The sequence below is a fragment of the Myxine glutinosa genome, chromosome 6 (genome assembly GCF_964187855.1).
Source record: "Myxine glutinosa chromosome 6, kmMyxGlut1.1, whole genome shotgun sequence".
NCBI classification, from domain to species: Eukaryota; Metazoa; Chordata; class Myxini; order Myxiniformes; family Myxinidae; genus Myxine; species Myxine glutinosa.
Genome location: NC_136266.1, coordinates 37,699,345 through 37,724,253, shown reverse-complemented (window position 1 = coordinate 37,724,253; position 24,909 = coordinate 37,699,345). Strand labels below are relative to the sequence as shown.

The following is a 24,909-nucleotide window of genomic DNA, read 5'->3' as shown; positions in this document are numbered from 1 at the left end:
ATCCTGTTTTCTCTTTGTCATTATGGGGTATTGAGTGTAGATTGATGAGGGAAAAATGAATTTAAACGATTTCAGCATAAGGCTGCAACATAACAAAATGTGAAAAAAGTGAAGGGGTCTGAATACTTTCTGAATGCACTGAACTTAGATTTTATTCTTTTGAATATATTTCTTTATGAATCCTCTGCTGCTTGCATCATACCTGAGGTTAAGCTATCTATGCCACTGATATTGGGATAGGGCTCCTGTAAGATTCGGGTAAAAATTTGTAATTTCACTCGGCACAGTTGTACAATCTTTAACGTCCACCAGAAACTTTGAGTGGATGGGACAGCCGGCTTAACACCCCTTCTCAAGGAAGGCACACTCATTGATGCAGTGCCCTGCCTGCTCACCAGCACACTGACAGTTTGGGGAGTAAAACCCAGACTAAAGCTAAAAGGTGAGTACACCACCTCCAAGCAACAGCCTGCTCCAATACAGATCATCGAAGTAAGAGCACAACTTTAAAACTTTTTATTCATATGTGGTTCCCAAAACAGGACATGTAAAGTTTTGTATGATTTACTTATTTTAATTATAAATGCTCGATTTTGGAAATTCTTGATGTACATGTGTATCGAGTAGCACCACTCTCAGTGGGATTGTGTAACACAAGTCGCAGCTCGTTAGAAAATATGCCAGTTATTATCTGTGTTATAGTACAATGAAAAATATGGTTATATATATATATATATATATATATATATATATATATATATATATATATATATATTATATATATATATATATATATATATATATACACACTTCTTTTTTTTGTATACAAGATGGAGGCTCGTGTAAGAGCTAACATTAATCACAAAAAAAAACATATAATAAAGGGAGTGGGAGACAAGAAGGGGAGAGAGAGAGGGAAGCACACAAGTACAACAGCAGAGAACAGGGACATCGGGAGATCTGTGGGAGGGAGAGGACTTGGGGGAAGGAGGCATGGGAAGGGGGGGGGGGGTGGGAGAGGTATAAAACACATGGACACTGCTCGGACTTCCAGGAAAGAAGTCGGTTTTTCATGAAAGTGGATCTGGGATGAATTAACAGGGGTAGAAAAGATCAAGGTTTTGGATGGGGGAAGATAAGAGATGGTGCTGAACAGCTGTTTTAAAGACCTGGAGGAAGGAGTGGGATTGACGAGAGTGAGGGAGTATATACATATATATACACACACATATATATATATATATATATATATAATATATTATATATATATATATATATATATATATATATATATATATATATATATATATAAAATAGGCGTAAGTGATTCTGTCCGTCTGTCCGAGGGTGTGGCTTAGTCCGTTTGCAGAGTAGCTCCACCCATTCTTGGAGAGGCTTCATGTAAACAAATATCCACCATTTTATTACCTCGAATGGCTTTGAGGCCTGTTTAGTTAGGCCCATGCTGTCTTTCTCTCTCACACAGGTTTATTTCAATTCTAATTCGATATATCATTTCATTTTTAACAGTCGCTAACATAGTGTTAGACTCGGTTGAAAAAAAACGGAAAGAGAATCCCAAGAAAGTTTCCGTTTATAGAACGAAATGATTTCTCAAAGGCCTGTAAACTAAAGCCCATTCATTGAGTCACCCTCACGATTTTATCTCGAATTCACCATCTGATTTAATTTTTATCGATGGTTTTAGACTCGGTGTCAGAAATTATTGAGAACATTCACGCACACACGGGAAATTGCCGAGATATATTTTTTTAAATCGCGCCACGATGATACACAAAAATACACCGCCTAAAATAACAGTCGGGGAAAATGTCGACATATATTAAAAATTCGCTTTTTCTTTTCCGTTAAGATATATTACTTTTACCTTTTATGAGAGTCGGCACAAAAACGACATATATATCTTCGTTCTTTCTTATTTCATTCAACATTATTATCCGGAAGTAAAATATGTTTCAGGAAATTACCGAGAGATATTTCTTCGTTTTTTTTTTATTAGTTATGTGCGCATTCACTTTAAATAGGTTTATTTGAAATCTTTAATTTTCACAATGTAATTTATTTGTCATTTGTCATTTGATGATTACGAGACACTTCCTCTTGAGGATCGTGACAATTCGTGCGTTGCGTGGAAACTTCCATTTCCAAAATGAATGCGACGGTCGATGAAGAACGCAGACTTGAACAGGATGCAGCAAGAAAACGAATGAGACGGGCGAAGGAGTCCGTCGACGAACGTCAATGCAGACTTGAACAGGATGTAGCAAGAACTGCACAGAGACCGCACGAGACGGGAGAACCGCACAGAATGCTGCTGCAACAACGATGAGGAGGGTTGGAGAGGGGCGAGGGGTTGGAGAGCGAGCAGCTAGGGGTTGGAGAGTAAGGAGTTGGAGAGTGAGGGCCGATTGGAGCGGAGAGTGAGGGCCGATTGGAGCCGAGAGTGAGAGCGATTGGAGCGGAGAGTGAGGGCCGATTGGAGCGGAGAGGAGCGTGAGGAGGTATTGGAGAGGAGTATGAGGAGGTATTGGAGAGGAGTGTGAGGGCTTGGAGAGGAGTGTGAGGGGTTGTAGAGGAGTGCGAGGAGGTATTGGAGAGGAGTGCGAGGAGGTATTGGAGAGGAGTGCGAGGAGGTATTGGAGAGGAGTGTGAGGAGGTATTGGACAGGAGTGTGAGGAGATATTGGAGAGGAGTGTGAGGAGGTATTGGAGAGGTGTGAAGGAGGTATTGGAGAGGAGTGCGAGGAGGTATTGGAGAGGCGTGTGAGGTGTTGGAGAGGAGTGTGAGGAGGTGTTGGAGAGTAGTGTGAGGGGGTGTTGGAGAGGAGCGAGGGGTTGGAGAGTGAGGAGCGATTGGAGAGGCGAGTGAGGAGCGATTGGAGAGGAGAGTGAGGAACGATTGGAGAGGCGAGTGAGGCGCAATTGGAGGGGAGTATGAGGAATTGAAGATGAGTGTGAGGGATTTGAGAGGAGTACGAGGGATTGGAGAGGAGTGTGAGGGATTGGAGAGGAGTCTGAGGGATTGGAGAGGTGTGTGAATGGTTGGAGAGGAGTGTGAGGGGTTGGAGAGGATTGTGAGGGATTGGAGAGGAGTCTGAGGGATTGGAGAGGTGTGTGAATGGTTGGAGAGGAGTGTGAGGGATTGGAGAGGAGTGTGAGGGATTGGAGAGGAGTGTGAGGGATTGGAGAGGAGTGTGAATGGTTGGAGAGGAGTGTGAGGGGTTGTAGAGGAGTGTGAGGGGTTGGAGAGGAGTGTGAGGGGTTGGCGAGGAGTGTGAGGGGTTGGCGAGGAGTGTGAGGGGTTGGAGAGGAGTGTGAGGGGTTGGAGAGGAGTGTGAGGGGTTGGAGAGGAGTGTGAGGGATTTGAGAGAAGTGTGGAGGAATTGGAGAGGAGTGTGAGGGGTTGGAGAGGAGTGTGAGGGGTTGGAGAGGAGTGTGAATGGTTGGAGAGGAGTGTGAGGGGTTGGAGAGGAGTGTGAGGGGTTGGAGAGGAGTGTGAGGGGTTGGAGAGGAGTGTGAGGGGTTGGAGAGGAGTGTGAGGGGTTGTAGAGGAGTGTGAGGGGTTGGCAAGGAGTGTGAGGGGTTGTAGAAGAGTGTGAGGGGTTGTAGAGGAGTGTGAGGGGTTGGAGAGGAGTGTGAGGGGTTGGAGAGGAGTGTGAGGGGTTGGAGAGGAGTGTGAGGGGTTGGCGAGGAGTGTGAGGGGTTGGAGAGGAGTGTGAGGGGTTGGAGAGGAGTGTGAGGGGTTGGAGAGGAGTGTGAGGGGTTGGAGAGGAGTGTGAGGGGTTGGAGAGGAGTGTGAGGGGTTGGAGAGGAGTGTGAGGGGTTGTAGAGGAGTGTGAGGGGTTGTAGAGGAGTGTGAGGGGTTGGAGAGGAGTGTGAGGGGTTGGCGAGGAGTGTGAGGGGTTGGCGAGGAGTGTGAGGGGTTGGAGAGGAGTGTGAGGGGTTGGAGAGGAGTGTGAGGGGTTGGAGAGGAGTGTGAGGGATTTGAGAGAAGTGTGGAGGAATTGGAGAGGAGTGTGAGGGGTTGTAGAGGAGTGTGAGGGGTTGGAGAGGAGTGTGAGGGGTTGGAGAGGAGTGTGAGGGGTTGGCGAGGAGTGTGAGGGGTTGGAGAGGAGTGTGAGGGGTTGTAGAGGAGTGTGAGGGGTTGGAGAGGAGTGTGAGGGGTTGGAGAGGAGTGTGAGGGGTTGTAGAGGAGTGTGAGGGGTTGTAGAGGAGTGTGAGGGGTTGTAGAGGAGTGTGAGGGGTTGGAGAGGAGTGTGAGGGGTTGGCGAGGAGTGTGGGGGGTTGGCGAGGAGTGTGAGGGGTTGGAGAGGAGTGTGAGGGGTTGGAGAGGAGTGTGAGGGGTTGGAGAGGAGTGTGAGGAGTTGGAGAGGAGTGCGAGGAGGGGTTGGAGAGGAGTGCGAGGAGGTATTGGAGAGGAGTGCGAGGGGTGGGAAAGGAGCGAGGGGTTGGAGAGGAGCGAGGGGTTGGAGAGGAGCGAGGGGTTGGAGAGGAGCGAGGGGTTGGAGAGGCGCGAGGGGTTGGAGAGGCGCGAGGGGTTGGAGAGTGAGGCCCGATTGGAGAGAGTGAGGAGCGATTGGAGAGGCGGGTGAGGAGTGATTGGAGAGGAGTGTGAGGGATTGGAGAGGAATGTGAGGAGTTATTGGAGAGGAGGAGTGAGAGGAGGCATTGGAGAGGAGGAGTGTGAGGCATTGGAGAGAAGGAGTGTGAGGCATTGGAGAGAAGGAGTGTGAGGCATTGGAGAGGAGAGAGGGATTGGAGAGGAGAGTGAGGGATTGGAGAGGAGTGTGAGGGATTGTAGAGGAGTGTGAGGGATTGGAGAGGAGTCTGAGGGATTGGAGAGGTGTGTGAGGGGTTGGAGAGGAGTGCGAGGGATTGGAGAGGAGTGTGAGGGATTGGAGAGGAGTGTGAGGGATTGTAGAGGAGTGAGGGATTGGAGAGGAGTGTGAGGGATTGGAGAGGAGTGTGAGGGATTGGAGAGGAGTGTGAATGATTGGAGAGGAGTGTGAATGGTTGGAGAGGCGTGTGAGGGGTTGGAGAGGCGTGTGAGGGGTTGGAGAGGAGTGTGAGGGGTTGGAGAGGAGTGTGAGGGGTTGGAGAGGAGTGTGAGGGGTTGGAGAGGAGTGTGAGGGGTTGGAGAGGAGATGTTGAAGAGTGAGGAGCGATTGGAGAGGCGAGTGAGAAGCGATTGGAGAGGAGAGTGAGGAGCGATTGGAGAGGAGAGTGAGGAGCTTTTGGAGAGGCGAGTGAGGCGCGATTGGAGAGGAGTGTGAGGAATTGAAGGAGTGCGAGGGATTTGAGAGGAGTGTGAGGGATTTGAGAGAAGTGTGGAGGGATTGGAGAGGAGTGTGAGGGGTTGGAGAGGAGTGTGAGGGGTTGGAGAGGAGTGTGAGGGGTTGGAGAGGAGTGTGAGGGGTTGGCGAGGAGTGTGAGGGGTTGGCGAGGAGTGTGAGGGCTTGGAGAGGAGTGTGAGGGGTTGGAGAGGAGCGAGGGGTTGGAGAGGAGCGAGGGTTGGAGAGGAGCAAGGGGTTGGAGAGGCGCGAGGGGTTGGAGAGGCGCGAGGGGTTGGAGAGTGAGGCCCGATTGGAGAGAGTGAGGAGCGATTGGAGAGGCGGGTGAGGAGTGATTGGAGAGGAGTGTGAGGGATTGGAGAGGAATGTGAGGAGGTATTGGAGAGGAGGAGTGAGAGGAGGCATTGGAGAGGAGGAGTGTGAGGCATTGGAGAGAAGGAGTGTGAGGCATTGGAGAGAAGGAGTGTGAGGCATTGGAGAGGAGAGAGGGATTGGAGAGGAGAGTGAGGGATTGGAGAGGAGTGTGAGGGATTGTAGAGGAGTGTGAGGGATTGGAGAGGAGTCTGAGGGATTGGAGAGGTGTGTGAGGGGTTGGAGAGGAGTGTGAGGGATTGGAGAGGAGTGTGAGGGATTGGAGAGGAGTGTGAGGGATTGTAGAGGAGTGAGGGATTGGAGAGGAGTGTGAGGGATTGGAGAGGAGTGTGAGGGATTGGAGAGGAGTGTGAATGATTGGAGAGGAGTGTGAATGGTTGGAGAGGCGTGTGAGGGGTTGGAGAGGCGTGTGAGGGGTTGGAGAGGAGTGTGAGGGGTTGGAGAGGAGTGTGAGGGGTTGGAGAGGAGTGTGAGGGGTTGGAGAGGAGTGTGAGGGGTTGGAGAGGAGATGTTGAAGAGTGAGGAGCGATTGGAGAGGCGAGTGAGAAGCGATTGGAGAGGAGAGTGAGGAGCTTTTGGAGAGGTGAGTGAGGCGCGATTGGAGAGGAGTGTGAGGAATTGAAGGAGTGCGAGGGATTTGAGAGGAGTGTGAGGGATTTGAGAGAAGTGTGGAGGGATTGGAGAGGAGTGTGAGGGGTTGGAGAGGAGTGTGAGGGGTTGGAGAGGAGTGTGAGGGGTTGGAGAGGAGTGTGAGGGGTTGGCGAGGAGTGTGAGGGGTTGGAGAGGAGTGTGAGGGGTTGGAGAGGAGTGTGAGGGGTTGGAGAGGAGTGCGACGAGGTATTGGAGAGGAGTGCGAGGAGGTATTGGAGAGGAGTGCGAGGAGGTATTGGAGAGGAGTGCGAGGAGGTATTGGAGAGGAGTGCGCAGAGGTATTGGAGAGGAGTACGAGGAGGGTTTGGAGAGGAGTGCGAGGAGGGTTTGGAGAGGAGTGCGAGGAGGTATTGGAGAGGAGTGCGAGGAGGTATTGGAGAGGAGTGCGAGGAGGGTTTGGAGAGGAGTGCGAGGAGGGTTTGGAGAGGAGTGCGAGGAGGTATTGGAGAGGAGTGCGGGGAGGTATTGGAGAGGAGTGTGGAGGTATTGGAGAGGATTGAGGAGGTATTGGAGAGGAGTGTGGAGGTATTGGAGAGGAGTGTGGAGGTATTGGAGAGGAGTGAGGAGGTATTGGAGAGGAGTGAGGAGGTATTGGAGAGGAGTGAGGAGGTATTGGAGAGGAGTGAGGAGGTATTGGAGAGGAGTGTGAGGAGGTATTGGAGAGGAGTGTGAGGAGGTATTGGAGAGGAGTGTGAGGAGGTATTGGAGAGGAGTGTGAGGAGGTATTGGAGAGGAGCGAGGGGTTGGGGAGGAGCGAGGGGTTGGAGAGGAGTGAGGGGTTGGAGAGTGAGGACCGATTGGAGAGAGTGAGGAGTGATTGGAGAGGCGGGTGAGGAGCGATTGGAGAGGAGAGTGAGGGGCGATTGGAGGGGAGTGTGAGGGATTGGAGAGGTGTGTGAGGGATTGGAGAGGAGTGTGAGGAGGGATTGGAGAGGAGTGATAGGAGGTATTGGAGAGGAGAGGAGTGTGAGGGATTGGAGAGGAGTGTGAGGGGCGATTAGAGAGGAGAGTGAGGTGCGATTGGAGAGGAGAGTGAGGTGCGATTGGAGAGGAGAGTGAGGAGCGATTGGAGAGGAGAGTGAGGAGGAGTGGGATTGGAAAGGAGTGTGAGGAGGAGTGGGATTGGAGATGCGTGAGGGTGGAGAGAGGAGTCTGTCAGGTGGAGAGGAGTGAGGGGTCACATATTATGTGAAATAAATAAATTGTGTTCATTACACCATTTCTGGATCTGATGAATTGCCAGTAACCATTTTGTAAAAATGAATGTGCAGCATCTAACTCAATATGTCGAAATGTCACACACGTCCATGCCCGTGGGATGCCCACGGGTGACCCCACTAGTATGTGTATATATATATATACACATATATATATATATATATATATATATATATATATATATATACATATATATATATATATATATATACATATATATATATATACATATACATATATATATACATATACATATATATATATATATATATATATATATACATATACATATATATATATATATATATATATATATATATATACATATACATATATATATATATATATATATATATATATATATATATATATACATATACATATATATATATATATATATATACATACATATATATATATATATACATACATATATATATATACATATATATATATATATATATATATATATATATATATATATATATATATATATATATATATATATATATACATACATATATATATATATATATACATATATATATATATATATACATATATATATATATATATACATACATATATATATATATATATACATATATATATATATATATACATATATATATATATATATACATACATATATATATATATATATATACATATATATATATATATATATATATATATATACATATATATATATATATATATATATACATATATATATATATATATATATATATATATATATATATATATATATATATATATATATATATATATATATATATATATGGTGGGGGTAAGAGGGGATGTGTTGAAACATGCGTCTGTTTGTTTGTGGGACAAAATGTGTTGATACTTGAAGGATGTACCCGGGTGTGCATGGAAACCTACTGCTAAGTTGAGTTGGCCATCCCAACTTGTGTTTTTACTTTTGCGTAAAATTGGAGAATTCTCGTTAAAAAACAACAAAAACCAAAACCTATGTGCTAAATGCATTCATGCCCTGCTGAACAGAATAACTGAAAAACTGGATGTTGTATCAAAAAAAAAAAAAAAAAAAATTCCACGGCTTGTCCAAATCATTCTAAAATACACCATTTATCTGTGTTTTAGTGTAATGAAAACAATGGTGATCAAAGCAAGCTTGTGGATCACAACTTACACGTTGTCTGAGAATGACTCTGCTCTTACCTGTTTGCTTCAGAATCGGTGGTGTTTAATTTGCTTTGATATGCCATTTTATGTAAAAATTGACAATCCCATCTACAACATGAGTAACTAGTAACTAGATAAGCTTACCCAGCTTACCTTTGGCAATCGCACGCGACCCTTGGCCGTGACCTTGAACATCCAATGATGGTCATATTTTTTTCGGACCGCCGTATGACCTTGACCTTCAACATTTAGGGACCACCATTTGACCTTGATATTTAATCCGGAGGGGTAAGATGTCAATTAAGCGTAAATGCAACTTGCTCTAGGCATTAAGGGACCGCCATATGACCATTTTATTTTTTCAGACCGTAATTTGACCTTCACCTTAAACTCTTCGGGGTTTGATGTAAATTTGGCATATTTCGTTCCGATCTGACAAAGCTTAGTCATATTACAGTGAAACCCTAAACACGTATAAGCTTCCCCTATCCTATATCTACCTATATAAAACACAGTGTGTGCTTGTACATGTGTACGTATGTCTATTCCCCCTTCATAAGGATGATTTGAGTAGGATTTTAAAGGGCCAATCTTTATCACGACTGTGTGTTCACTGCAGTTTATTTTTGCGGATAAAAAACTCGAAAAACATTTTCCATAAAAGAGTAATTACTTTTCTTCAAATTGGAACTGTAGACGATGGGTTGCAAACTGAACCTCAAGGGTGGTGTACATAAGTGTTTTGTTTTTTTTTATAACGATAACTACATGGCACAGGTAGGTGAAATTCGCTGCATGTGATGGGCAATGCATGCAGAGTAAAACAAATGTTCATTTACGTCCGTAGTATGTCTAATAAATAAAGAAAATAAAAGCACACCTGATGCTAGGCCGAGGCTTTAGACTTTGGCACGCTCATGCGGCTGCACCATTGAATAAACTGTTTCAACCCGTACTCGTCATTTTGACAGCCTTTTATGCTAATATATACTGTATATATACATTATACATACATATATATATATATTTTGGTATGTATATATTCGCATATACAATACAATAATACAGTACAACACAAAATAAAGTTTCTGCCCCCCCCCCCCCCCCCCATATTCCCGACCGCCACCATAGGGAGTGGATATTTCTATAGTGTCCTTAATTTAATGTGTGCCCCATTTACTATACACCACCATTCTCTCTCTCTCAGTACTGTAGTTTAAAGCCACAGTAAAGCGCTATGCAGTGTAAAGGAAAATATACAGGAAAGAAACATCAGACACGAGTACCTATTTGTGCTGAAGGAAAACAATCGTTGAATCATTATAAAGCACTTGAATATTCCTCAAATTTCGATTCGATATGTGGGACAGGTTTGTTTGAAGGTTCTCCAGAGCTTGCAGTACCTGTTGTTTCACTTCTCTTGGTTCCCGTGTTATCGACTTTGGGACGCAGGCTGTAAATAAAAATGGGGAAGGGGAGAGGGAGGAAAGGGCAGTATAAAATTATTACAGATTAAATTTCCTCTTCTCCATTCATTAATAAGGATAATTACTGTTTGTGTTTTCTTTATTTGTGCATGATTATTAAATCCAAAAGGCAGATCTGCAGCACAGTCCAATGCCATATGTTTACAATTGTGACCTTATTTTCTTCAGTATTCCCCAAAGTTTTTGGCATCACCACAAACATGTCATGCAAGTGGTTACATTTATTATTTTAATGAACAGGATTAAATAATTAAATTGATACATGTGGGGCAATTACATGCCCAGGCCAGGCATCGAACCCAGGTCCGCTGGAAAACCTTCACTATGCTTCACTACGCCCCCAGTGGTGTTTATAATAGAGCAGATGGATTTGTCCCCCCCCCCCCCCCCCCCCCCATTGGAGGAAGACCCTCACGTGAGCAGGCTGTTGGTGGTCCTGTGGATGGCAGTGAGTGCCCCGGAAGCATTGACAGACAGAGTGGCAATCATATGTGTGGGAAAATTGCATGTTCAGTCAAGGTCCCCCAGATAGCTCAGCTGGCAGAGCACTGGTCCGGTTTTCCAGAGGACCTGGATTCGATTCCTGGTCTGTGCATGTAATTTTCTGACATATATCAATTTAATAATTTACTATGACAATACTTTTTTGGACCCAAAGTCTCAGCTCATTTTGTGCGAGTGTTGGAAGCTTGTGGCAAATGTAAATTCGTGATATAACAGTTGTCGATGAAAGCAATAAACTGTGGCAGTGAAAGAGGTGGAATGGGAGGTTACTGTTACGATTACTGTTTACTATTAAAACTACCACCACTACAACTACCTCCTTGATGGCCCCCAATTATTCCTATTGGTTGTACTCTCTCCTTGTGGGTTTATAGAAGGTGGAACAGAGTCCTCCTAGAACTCGAAGTATCCAGCTCTATTCTGTTGAAGGATGACATTTCATGGACCAAGTTGTAAAGTTTTGTTTTTTCATATCTTTGTTCAAAGGGTTATTTTCAGGATCACCACTGAACCCCAGACAACCTCTAATTGTAGTTCGTTTGTAATAATATTCTCTGAGATGTTTGAAAAAAAAAGAAGCTATGTCATGTTATTCTTTATTACTCCCTTCACTGGCACAATGTCGGCACACTTCACCTTCCAGGTTATTTTGACCTCATTTATCAGATTCTGGTATTTGGTTGTTTTTACTGATTTCCACGTTATTTAGACCAAGGTCGCTGGGTACTGACACCTCGATTAGCAATGCCGTCCTTTTCTTTTTATATCAGTACTATGTCCGATTGCAATGCATTTTTTCCTGTGTTCATGCTTGATGCGATGGCTCGGTTGTGCATGAGCACTATGTCATCGTTTTCAATGATCTCTCTTGATTTGTTCCTCCATTATCTTTCTGAGACTGGGATATTTAAGTTTTTGTTGATACGCCAGTGGATTACTCTGCATATATTGTTGTGCCTTTGTGTGTACAGCTGTTCTGACATGAGTTTTTTTTACATCCTGAGACAAGGTGATTGTGCTTTCTGTTTCGACCTTGCAGAACCTACACTTATCCAATTGACTCAACTCTGCCATTTTCTTTTAGCTATTGTTATAGTGTCATTGGTCTTGGCCATTTATTAAGGCTCATTCTCCATCCCTGTTAATTCCTACATTGTGGGTTTGGCCAGGCAAGGCTTTTGGCTCCTTGTTACAAACTGTCTGACTAGGTCTGACATTACACTCTCGTCCACCTGGACTGCAATTTGTAATTTATCCAGTGGGTCGGTAGGTAATAACTTGCCTGCACTTGGCGAAAGACACCATCGGATTTTTAATGTCCTCCAACAAATGCACTAGGCTCAAACTACATCCAAAGGATGATGGATTTTATGATGGACATTTGATATAGTGGTAGGCGAAGCTCCTTGCCAGCGAAGCATCAACCGGAATGTTTATACAGTACTTGGATTGGAAATCTGACCAAGGCCATACAGCTCAAAGGTAAACAACTCTGTACCATCCTTCCACACTTAGGTCAGGGAAAGAGATGTTAAATAAATACCTTTTCTTAGGGAGGAGCTTGTAGATGGAGAAGGTGGAAATGATCCGCCTCTCGGCAGGCTCTTTAGTACTTGAAGCTTCCTGATGTTGAATTCTTTCTGTTGACTTGTCCTCCTTCTTTGTTCGCCATGGTAACACTGGATGCTTGTTCTGATCATTAAAAATTAGAGAGTAAAACTGTTTGAACAATTTAGGTTGCTCTGACTAATGTTTCAGAAAAAGAATTTTGAAAAATAAATAATTTGAGGAATTATTTTAGAATTGCTGCATTTTTATGGGGAGCATTTTTATTTTTTTACCTGTGAAGCAGACATGACAAGGCAAAATATTACTCCCTCCCTGAAGGTCATTAATCAGCAAGCTGGGTTTTCAATTGTGATGCAATTATCCTGAAACAAGTTCAGTTTACAGAAGCTAAGAATGCTGATCCTAGTTACTGATTGAAATCCACAACCTATAAGGATTCTGGTACAGTCTTTTTAGCACATCAACACCATCTTTTAAAGATCTTTGAATATATATATGAAATCGTATAGTAACTGGTATACTGTATAACCGAAAGGTTTTCAGAGTCATGAGTGTATGCACGACTCACTGCGTTGCCCTGATGAGCCCCAAAAGGGCAAAACCAGGTCGGTAACTGAGTTTTACATACACTTATGACAGTATCTGAACTAAGATCAAAATTCTGCTCTGCCCGATGGTTCTCTTGAGAGCTTGACAGGCAGAGCGTATGTACATGGCAGTGACGTCATTACGTGCGCTCATGGAAAGCTGGAGAACTGAAGATATATTTGGATTGTTACTCCCGGCTGCATCCAGGCGATTCCATATAGTGAGTGGATACCAGAGATAATGTGCCATGTAGCAGATGGTACTTATCGCTCCCATTAAGGTACAGCATAGCTGGATGGGATACCTTAATGGCGGTTCACCACTGATGGTATGAAATCGTATAGTAACTGATTATATATATATAGTACGTATTGGTATTTCCAGACATTGCAATGCCTCTGAACTTCTTGTATTCACTTTCACTTTCCCAAAATAAAATGGATCCTATACATGAACGTCATAGATCAACATTGGAAGGATAAGAAAATACAATGTGTAAATGTAGCACTTATTTACAAAGTCACACTTGCACGATTGTTGTTATTTCACCAGCAAGTCATTCCAAGAGCTCCTGGGAGTGTTTTGTGAGTCTCCATTTATCAATTAATGTTGAGCTTTTCTTGGAAACTCTTTTGTTAGTTTATACTTATCAAACTAGGGAGTTCATAGAACACCTTACTCCATGCTGTCCTCAGAAACACGGACACGGGTGGGTTTCTCCAAGCGGCAAATTTGATTGATCTTGATGACACAAAATGCCGTAATATTTTGTCAAAGTACTGCTAAACGGAAGGTTTTGAAAGTGTCAAAAGGCGATTTGTGTTTTGTATTGTTCAAGTGTATAATTACATTGGAATAAAATAAAGAATTTAAAGGTTGTAGAAAAACAATCAGAAGTTTGCTGCCGTTGATGCAGCGTCTTTTGCACCACTTTGTTTAGCACGTTGCATTAGATCTTCCTGCAAGTTGTTTGTGTCCTTTATGACATCCTTAAAACAGTGTGCTTCCTGTTTGGAATGATTTTCAATTTTGTTTGACTGCCCGGCAGGCAGACAGACTAAAATACTTTCCTCACTCCTCTGCGCTTGCGTGATCGGGACGAATCCAAAGTAATCAAATCAAAGCCAAAGTACTGCGAAACTACAGGTTTGTTTTCCGATTTGTGTTCAATATATAATATTCAATTTAAATTGAGTTGTTCCTCGATCATAAACTGACGTTTGTAGACAGACAGAAGTGAACCAATTGCTTTTTGCTTTGCGTGTGTCGGGTAATAATTCTGAGCCTTCTTTATAGACTTTTGTTAGTCTCCACTTTTCAAATACCATAATGCTGGGCCTTCTTTGGAGACTTGTTAGTCTCTACCTTCAAATAATTATTGGCCTTCCTTGGAGACTTGTTAGTTTCTACCTGTCAAATAATGCTGGGTCTTCCTTGGGAGACTTGTTAGTCTCTACCTATCAAATAATGGTGGGTCTTCCTTGGAGACTCTTATTCGTCCTTACCTATCAGATAAGGCTAGGCCTTCCTGGAAGCTCTTTTTTTTGTCTCCACTTGTGAAATAATGCTGCAAAATGATGACCTCTACACCCTCTGAGAGCTCCCCACGTTTCATATCAAATAGAAGCCTTTTTTTTGAATATCAGTTAAGTCGGCGTATATCACAACACATTCTTTATGCAGCTAAAGCAGAGACGGTCAGAGATTGCGTTCTATCATTACTGCGTTTTACTGTGCTGAGACAAAGTTGTCTAAATTTGTGGCGTGGTTCGAGCTTTAAATGTTTGTGTTGTTAAGTACCACTTTTAAGCTTTTCTGTGAACATTGACCTCCGCATGACAAAAAACATATTCTTGGCATGACCTGCTGGTAAAGATATGACACATGAAGTAACATAATCAGAACCAGTCAGATGAAACATTGTTCATTACTGAGACATACCTTCACTTTTTTCTGTTCCTTTTCTGTTTCTGCTTTGCCAATGTTGGCGTTTCTCTCCAAAGCGGCTTTCAGGGAGGAGATCAGTTCTTCCGGACGTGCTGAGCTCAAATTTTCTTCTGTGTGGCTTCGGGCCATGGGTCTTCTCATGTTTGTAATGTCATGATCGGATAACTTTGGAAGTACAATATTTTGGTACGATTCTACTCTCCTTTCCAGACTTATGTGGGAATTCCATGTGGTAATTCTTGCTTTCGTCGCTTCCTCTGATATCATGTTTTCCCTTGATCCACTTGTCTTCAGAAACGTGCGGTTACGCAGGAGTGGAAAAACCTGAGGCTGCGCATGTGCAAGTGTCGGGCCTGAAACTGTCATTTCATCTGCGGAAGATTCTGTGCTACTCTGAGATGACTTTTCTGACAAATTGTTTTGGACAAATGCATCCCATGCAACCTTATCATTGCCAGGACCAGAGGAATGAGTGGAGTTGACTTCTTTTTCCTTTGACCCGCTGTCAGGAGTTAACCTCTTGCGTTGTGGATCGAGCCTCTGAGAATGGCTGTTGTTCCTCCCGTGCTGTCGCTGGAGGGGCTGCGTCCGTTGAACCTGAGCACCGGAGATGTCTGTTTGAGCGAATGCGTTACAGGTGTTTTGTTCCGAAGTCTTCCTGCCACAGCAGACAAAAGAACACCGGAAATTCTCCAATCAAGAATGCACAAGAGGCCTTCTTAAATACAGCCATCCTACATTGAGATGGCCATGCATCATTTTTGTTAACTCAGTGGAGATCATTATAATAATAATAATAATAATGCATTTATTTTATATAGCGCTTTTCAGGAAGCCCAAAGACGCTTAAGACGATTATACATTGAGCAATGTAACAGAGGAAATGGTGAGAATAGCGGTTAAATGTCTTAACACGGATTTGGTTAGACGAAGTCCTGACCCTGGCACAGAGCATGATGGGTTTGGTATGAACCCTCCTGATATGTGAAGAGCAGATATTTGCTGCTGTAGGCCAGCCTGATGTCCAACGAGTTGTTCCACGTGGCTTGAGAGGCGTACCACCTCAATCTGCAGTGTGAAGAGAACGAGGAATGAGCAGAAACTGCAAACGCGGCACAATAAGGATGTACCAGACAGCCGTGACATGTTTTAGTTGTGACATGTTTAATTTCTCAACATTGCCACATTTGTATACATTCAGATGGTTGGAGATTAAGAAATACTGTATTGCGATTTTTAATTAATGTTTAATATAATCGATCTTTCACACATCTAACTTATCGTTTTCAAATTAACCGAGGCTAGTTTGACCTTCTTGTTAGTAAGAACTGCCAGACTCAAGATTTCACACGTTGTAAATGCCATGTGATGGAAGGTTCAGGCCAAGGTGTAAGTAATCTATATTTTATGTAGGAGCAAGATCGAGATAATGTCATGAGGAATAGATATCTGCTATGTGAAAGCTAAATGTTCAACGGTTTTTTGAAATATGTACACAAAAGTATAGGGACGGATGATTGGTCGTTCGGTCGGACGTAGCTCTTTAATGGCCAGTCACCACCTTGTCGGAAGGGGAGGGAGATGTTTGTGCCTAATTTCAAAATTTGCCCATTTGTGCATACGTCATATGTAGACGTTTCAGGCCTGGTCGTTTGATACCAAATGGATTGATTTCAAGATCCTCAATAGAGATTTCCCACCAATCCTAACATGATTCCACATGATGCAAGTGTGTATCCAAAAAGTTTAACATTCCCGGCTGTCTTGGGAATTTTTTCAACGAAGGGGGTCTGTAAAAGATTTGAACAGCGAATAAATGTCGGAAGGTCGATGTGGTGTTGTGCTATAATTTGCGGGTTTCATCGGCCTGTTGATGCAGTGTGAGTCAGGAGAAGTTGTGGTGGTCAACCATATGCTGAACTCCAACGAAATAATAGAATGATTGCCACACATGGTCACTTAATTAATTAATTATTATTACTCGAATAAAGACTGAAAAGATGAAGAAAATATTGCATTGAAATTTTAATTAATTATTATTACTCGAATTATTATTATTATTATTATTATTAGAATTATTATATATTTATATTATTATATATTATTATTATAATTTATTATTATTATTATATATTATTATATATTATTATTATATATTAATTATTATTATTATTATATATTATATTTATTATTATTATTATTATTATTACTCGAATTAATTATTATTTTAATTAAAAATTAATTAATTATTATTACTCGAATAAAGACTGAAAAGATGAAGAAAAGATTAATTAATTAATATTACTTGAATAAAGACTCTGAAAAGATGAAGAAAAGATTGCATTGAAATTTTAATTAATTATTATTACTCGAATTATTATTATTATTATTATATATTATCATTATAATTAATTAATTAATATTATTATAATTATATATTATTATTATTATTATATATTATTATTAATTATTATTATTATATATTATATGAATTATTATAATTATAATTATTAATAATAATAATTATTATTATTATTACTCGAATTAATTATTATTTTAATTAAAAATTAATTAATTTTATTATTACTCGAATAAAGGCTGAAAAGATGAAGAAAAGAGTAATTAATTAATTATTATTACTCGAATAAAGACTGAAAAGCTGAAGAAAAGATTGCATTGATAGGAATTACCCTCAGGGCCACGACCAACTTCTGCAGGGCAGTCACTTGGCCTAAGCAGGCGCTACGTGTGGCGTCGATTCCCCGCTGTAGCTCGGCGTCGCCATGTTGGATCGCGGAGAGATGCTGCACAGCTGAGGCGAAGTCTTCCTTCAGCTCTTGTGCCAGTGTCTGCAGCTGTGATGCAAGAGGGAACATGTGTGTTAAAAGGGGAAAACCCCAGCGGCTGAGTCGTCACTCGTCATGGTATTTTTCCAGATTACCCTTAAAATATAGCTCAAAGGTCGCGGACGAGCTTCATCTTGTCCGAGTTTGATTCCCGACTTCAATCCCAGGTTAGGAATTGCCACCTTCACCTGGCCGATCCGAGAAATACCAAAACGGCGCCGCAACTATGTTTAAGGTTCTGGGATCGATCATATTTCAGTGTTTCAACAGAAGTCTAAATAAATCTGCAATTGTTTTTACAAACTCCCACGAAAGCGCCACCATGAAACATCCAGGAAAGAACAACCATCTATTTATTACGTACGCATGTGGTGGGATTCTTTTTTTTGGGGCCCATTTTTTATTTTTAGGTTAAAAATATTGTCCGTCATGTCCATTTTGTTTTCAGGTTGTCCATCCGGCTGCCCGTCCGTCCAGCTGTCCGCCCATCCGTCCGTCCTTGATAGGTTTTCGTTACTGCGATAACTTGAGAATGGCTGAAGGGATCTTAGTCAAACTTGGCGCAGGTATGTATAATGAGGTAAAGATTAACTGATTAGATTTTGGGGTCATGAGGTCAAAGTTCAGAGGTCATGTTAGGTAAAAATCCTGTTACTGCGATAACTTGGGAACCAGTAATGGGATTCTGACCAAATTTGGTACAATTATGTAGAATGATGTAAAAACGAACTGATTATAATTTGGGGCCAAGAGGTCAAAGTTCAAAGTCTGTAATAGGTCTATTACTTGAGAACGGCTGAAGTGATCGAATTCAAACTTGGTACAGATATGTATGATGAGGTAAAGATTAACTGATTAAATTCTGGGGTCAGAGGTCATGTCAGGTAAAAATGTGATAACTTGTGAACAGCTGAATGGATTTAAATCAAACTTGGTACAAGTATTATACTGACAATAATGTGGGCGGAGGCATATCCGTCGACGTAGAAGAGTGTCGTTCTAGTTTTTCAATGATTTCGCAATTCCAATGTCCTGATTGTGACGCCCCCATGCGTAGGTAATAAACAGATGACCCCGTAGCGAATCGGAAACGACGCAGATCGCCAATTGGTAAGTGGGTGTTGGAAGAGACATTACAACAGTTGGTGAATGATAGCTCAAGTGAAGGACGTACCTGGGCCAGCTGCTTATTCAAATCGCCTCCTTCACCTCCTGCCAATTCCACTGCACGACAAACAGGAACATTCTCAATGAGCATGGACTCTCGAAACACCGAATCGATGTGAACATGGCCAATGGCCATTCAGTGACACTTGCAGTTGCCCTATACAGTCTGATCACGGAAGGTGTTACCTCTTTCGGGACCATGGTGCTTGACACCACATTGATCCAGGCTTGCACTTCTCGAAGGTGAAGGAGGTCATGTATCATACAGGTGAGCCAGAAGCATTTCATGAAAAAAAAGCCATGGAAGGAAACTTTTTTTTTTTTTACCTCGGCTACCTAAGTTTGACAGAAGTTGTGTTTTCACTTCTGTCTAATGGTCTCTTTAAAATCTCCTTTTTTTAAACAATTCTTTACTTTGAAACTTTTGTTGAACTTTTTCTTCTTTTTTCCTTTAAAACTTCTTTTTTGAAAAACTTTAAATTTTTTACAAAATAATAAGCTAAGAGAGCACAAAATATAGTTCATTAAATTTCTCTTTCTTTTTTTTATCAGGTTCTGCTCATCTTTGTTATTGAGTGGCATAGCGTAATTTGTCATGTCATGTCCCACATAACAAAGAAAAAGGTACATAACATAACAAAGGAGAAAAGTCCCACGTGGCAAAGATAAAAGTCCCACGTGGCAAAGACAAAAGTCCCACGTGGCAAAGATAAAAGCCCCACGTGGCAAAGATAAAAGCCCCACGTGGCAAAGATAAAAGTCCCACGTGGCAAAGATAAAAGTCCCACGTGGCAAAGATAAAAGTCCCACGTGGCAAAGATAAAAGTCCCACGTGGCAAAGAGAAAAGTCCCACGTGGCAAAGATAAAAGTCCCACGTGGCAAAGAGAAAAGTCCCACGTGGCAAAGATAAAAGTCCCACGTGGCAAAGATAAAAGTCCCACGTGGCAAAGATAAAAGTCCCACGTGGCAAAGATAAAAGTCCCACGTGGCAAAGAGAAAAGTCCCACGTGGCAAAGATAAAAGTCCCACGTGGCAAAGAGAAAAGTCCCACGTGGCAAAGAGAAAAGTCCCACGTGGCAAAGAGAAAAGTCCCACGTGGCAAAGAGAAAAGTCCCACGTGGCAAAAATAAAAGTCCCACGTGGCAAAGCTAAAAGTCCCACGTGGCAAAGAGAAAAGTCCCACATGGCAAAGAGAAAAATCCCACGTAGAAAAGAGAAAAGTCCCACATGGCAAAGAGGCCCACGTGGCCATGATAAAAGTCCGACGTGGCAAAGATAAAAGTCCCACGTGGCAAAGCTAAAAGTCCCACGTGGCAAAGAGAAAAGTCCCACGTGGCAAAGCTAAAAGTCCCACGTGGCAAAGAGAAAAGTCCCACGTGGCAAAGAGAAAAGTCCCACATGGCAAAGAGAAAAGTCCCACATGGCAAAGAGAAAAGTCCCACGTGGCAAAGAGAAAAGTCCCACGTGGCAAAGAGTCCCATGTGGCAAAGATAAAAGTCTCACGTGGCAAAGATAAAAGTCTCACGTGGCAAAGATAAAAGTCCCATGTGGCAAAGATGAAAGTCCCATGTGGCAAAGATGAAAGTCCAACATGGCAAAGATAAAAGTCCCACGTGGCAAAGAGAAAAGTCCCACATGGCAAAGAGAAAAGTCCCACATGGCAAAGATAAAAGTCCCACGTGGCAAAGCTAAAAGTCCCACGTGGCAAAGATAAAAGTCCCACGTGGCAAAGATGAAAGTCCCACGTGGCAAAGATGAAAGTCCCACGTGGCAAAGAGAAAAGTCCCACGTGACAAAGAGAAAAGTCCCACGTGGCAAAGTGAAAAGTCCCACGTGGCAAAGAGAAAAGTCCCATATGGAAAAGAGAAAATGGTCCATGCCAACAACTTCACCCCATTATGACATATTTTTGTGATTTTATTCTTGCCAAACCTCTTGAATTTTTCAGGATATCAGATTTAAATTTACACAGATTATTTGTATGCATGTGTGGTGTATGTGTGTAAAATCTGGTGAAAATCAATCAAAATCTGGTCTGGTTCAAAACATGTAATAACACCTATTACACGGTAATTAGAAAATATATCAACTAAATTTGTAATGAATGACATTCCATCATGTACAACACCTGATCGGTCAAATTTCTAAATTATAAAATTGCTATTGCTGTTTCCATGGCAACTATTGTTTATTTGGATTTTGCATCTATCGTGCTGTGCACGACATGAAGATTTACATATTAGGTCACTGAATTCAACCACCAATTATTTTTGAGGTTAACATAGGCCAAAGGGTAAACATAGGCCAAATGTCAACAACTTATTTTAGGAATTTCACAAGTATCATGCTGTGCACGACATGTTTGTTTGTTTGTTTGGTACCTTGCTGCTTTGAGCTCCCAATGTTTATCGCAACAAAACTTTCTATAATCAGATTTTTGACCATGATGCACCGAAATAGGGGGTTTAAATGGTCATAAGGAGGTCATTTGGCACGTTATTGCAGTGTTGCACTCCCAAGTTAATTTATTTACTACAGCTTCACTCCTTCACACCCTTTAGGCCCCTTAGACACTTTACACCCCTTAAACCCTTTAAAGACCCCTTCATACCCATTTAGACCCCTTCACACCTATTGAGACCTTTTTAAGACCTATGGATCTTCTTCGACCCTGAATACACTTTTCAGAATTATAGACCTTTTAAGACCCTTTGGACACTTTAAGATCCTTTAGGACACTTAAGGCCCTTAAGACAATTTCAACGCTTAAGATCCCTTAGACCCTTTAGACCTTTACACCCTTTTGATCTTTTAAGACCTTCAATATACTATAGATCCCCTTAGAAAATCTGGAAAAAAATGCCCCAAAATTCGTTTTTGATGATCTTCTTCGTGCACTATTCATGTAACATCACAAGTTGCAATGACAAATCGAAACTGATATTCCAAAGCGAAACTGATGTTGAAAAGTGAAACTGAAACAACTGATCTACAGATCTTCGATTGGGAACCCAGAATGAAATGCTGTGGGAAATACAAAATGGAAATTACAGAGAGCAAAGATATGGGGAGTATGAAGAAAGTGTGCAGGTTAGGCTTGAAGAAGTGATGTGGAGAGGGGTGGATGGAGGTGGTCAGTTGACATGAAAAAAAAAATTGGTGATCTTCGGTCAGGCAGTAGGCCCAAAACGTGCCTATATCCATTTCCCAGCTACGTTTCCATAATATCACCCTCGCTCCAAAGCAGTACTTTGGAGGTACAAGAAGAGTGGATTGGAAATCTTAGCTGGTGGAAGAGAATGAGGTTGCCAAGTTTACCGCTCTTCACTCCGAGGAAAAGTTGAACTGCAGATTACCTCCATGCAAGTGCTTTCGAGCTCCGAGTTAAGTATCATAACAAGTGTTTGTGAAGACCGTGGTGAGTAGGTCAGATATCTAGATAGTAGACATTTCTGTGAGACTGGCAGGAGAGCCTAAAGGTACGCACATTTGCCTCTGCTTGGGATTGAATCCTGATCCACCTATAAGCTGTCATCCTGGTGTTTCGCCTCTGATGGACGTCAAACTGGGCGTCTCGTCTGCCAGCATTAGTTTGTGACCGTTAGATCCCGTGCCCATGAAGAGTCGGTGAGTTATCGCCAGTACCCTCAATAAATTTTGCAAATTCCTGCTTGAACCTACAGGGACATTGCCTCAGTGCCACAGTTGTGCCACCAGTGAATGATGCTACCCAACGCTTTGTGCTGCATTAGAGAGAAGAAGATGTTTCTGTCATGTGATGCAGCCATCAGAAGAAAAAAAAAGACAAGGGGCATTGAGGGACATGTCTAAGGGACTGCCATAGGTCCCCTTATAGAGTCAAGGAGTGATCAAGGGGCAAAGCCCCTGAAGCTTTGAGGTTTTAAGTATTTATATATGCCTGGTATGACTTTTACATCATGATATGTTAAGGTCACACTGTGTATGCACAGACAAGCTGCATCATGGTAAATGGCATCATGAACGAATTAGCCAAAATACTGAGAATACTGGACAAATGACATCCTGGGACGGTCTGAAACGGGACGCAGGAGACTTTGGTATAAAACGGGACGATGCTGTAAAATATGGGACAGTCGGTCATATTAGTTAGTGACAGGTGTACTGGCACGTGTGTTGGGGGGTCTGAGTGCTGTGTGTTGTGCAGGAGCAGGTCTATAACACGTGCGTTACCTCATTACTGTGCGGTGTGCAAGATCAGGTCTGTAATACATGTGCGGGTACCTAAGTACTGAGCAGTGTGCAAGATCAGGTCTGTAACACATGCGTGGGTACCTAAGTACTGTGTGGTGTGCAGGAGCAGCTCCATAACACGTGCGGGTACCTAAGTACTGTGCAGTGTGCAGGATCAATCTGTAACACATGTGTGGGTACCTAATTACTGTGTGGTGCGAAGGAGCAGCTCCATAACACGTGCGGCTACCTAAGTACTGTGCGGTGTGCAGGATCAGGTCTGTAACACATGTGTGGGTACCTAAGTACTGTGCGGTGTGCATGATCAGGTCTGTAACACATGTGTGGGTACCTAAGTACTGTGCGGTGTGCAGGATCAGGTCTGTAACACATGTGTGGGTACCTAAGTACTGTGCGGTGTGCAGGATCAGGTCTGTAACACATGTCTGGGTACCTAAGTACTGTGCGGTGTGCAGGATCAGGTCTGTAACACATGTGTGGGTACCTAAGTAGTGTGCGGTGCAGAAGCAGGTCCATAACACACGTGCGGGTACCTAAGTAATCTGCGGTGTGCAGGAAGGATCAGGTGCGTAACACACGTGTGAGTGCCGAACGTAATTGCAAGGTGTGCAGGGACAGCCCCACAACACGTGTTGAGTATGTATACCAAGTTGTGATCAGCGTCCAGGTGTGAGGTTTGCGGTCTCCAAGAGAGTCCACACGCAAGAGTCCAACTGAATTGCAGAAACACAGAAGCAACAGGATGTACAAAATGTATCCATTGAAGAGTGACCTGCAACAGAAGCCTTGGAAGTTTTCATTCTTCTCACAATGCATGGGCTCAGATGTGGATAGACGAGGTGAGATGGACCGATGGTGGTCACACAGGTCAGCAGGTAAATCACAATACCGAAACATAAGTGATCCCCTAATTTGTGGCCACATTGTACTCGCTTCTTCAGGTTCAACACGAGTTAGTAACGCCATGGCGATCTATTTCATATTCAAGGGTTCTTGCATCGCGGACCGAAGATCTAACCGACGATAAACATCTAATGATCGACATATTTCAAAGAACATCTGATAATTATATACATTACAGATGTACTTGCTGTACCTACGCTGCCCTCCTTAACGACTGAGGCTTACCTTTCACGGCTGTTTCGTCCATTACTGATGATAAAGCTTCGCCTGCACCTGGCTGAGGAGTCGAGTATTCGTTTGTGGAATGGGCGGGGAGTAAATGAAGGTGTGGGAGGAGCTTGTAGTTTTCAATGTTCCACCACCTTTTGCTCAAGAAGGATCTTTCAGCCTCTTATCTCCTCTTGCCAAGGATGTGCCAAACGATCTGGACACCAAAACCTGATACGATCCTGGAAATCCTGGCAACGGATCTCATGGACCTCAAGTTGTTGGAATGGATCACGTTGGGGTTTTAAAAATGAATCTTATGTTCACACCTCCAGATGATGACAAGCAAGTGTTAGCTAAACGTGAAAACCGTTCAGGTACAGGTACAGTTGGAATGGAGCATTAATACAAGCTGTGGTTTAATGTTCCACCAATTATGTTAAACGTACCAGGTGTGTGCCATTTCCCATCCTCTTCGTAATGATGGATAATTATTTGTCCACAGAATCTGATCTTCTTTGCCACCGTTTCAATACTCAAGGTTGCCCAGATGTCTTGTCACCATGATAGCAAATTATATATATATATATATATATATATATATATATATATATATATATATATATATATATATATATATACATACATATATATATATATATGTATGTATGTATATATATATATATATATATATATATATATATATATATATATATATATATATATATATATATA

At 42.4% G+C, this 24,909-nt stretch overlaps 1 protein-coding gene across 1 annotated transcript; it reads right to left on the bottom strand.

Annotated features, from left to right (window-relative positions):
• Window positions 1-790: 790 nt before the first annotated feature.
• Window positions 791-18,966, bottom strand: LOC137429361 (uncharacterized). The gene is made up of 7 exons (XM_068119315.2): window positions 18,838-18,966; window positions 17,508-17,672; window positions 15,758-15,885; window positions 14,812-15,475; window positions 12,257-12,405; window positions 10,126-10,175; window positions 791-1,169 (listed from the first exon to the last, which is right to left on the bottom strand). Exons 1-7 carry the CDS (start codon window positions 18,964-18,966, stop codon window positions 1,162-1,164), a joined length of 1,293 nt encoding a protein of 430 aa, XP_067975416.2. The 3' UTR covers window positions 791-1,161.
• Between the last annotated feature and the right edge of the window lie 5,943 nt (window positions 18,967-24,909).

Bases quoted from the DNA above. Each gene is read 5' to 3' on its own strand.
- LOC137429361 (XM_068119315.2), bottom strand. From the start codon at position 18,966: ATGGCCATTGGCCATGTTCACATCGATTCGGTGTTTCGAGAGTCCATG. The intron at 15,886-17,507 runs GTAATTCCTATC...TTCACACTGCAG, and splicing joins AGTTGGTCGTGGCCCTGAGG to ATTGAGGTGGTACGCCTCTC. The intron at 15,476-15,757 runs GTCAGGACTTCG...CTGCTGTGGCAG, and splicing joins CCATCATGCTCTGTGCCAGG to GAAGACTTCGGAACAAAACA.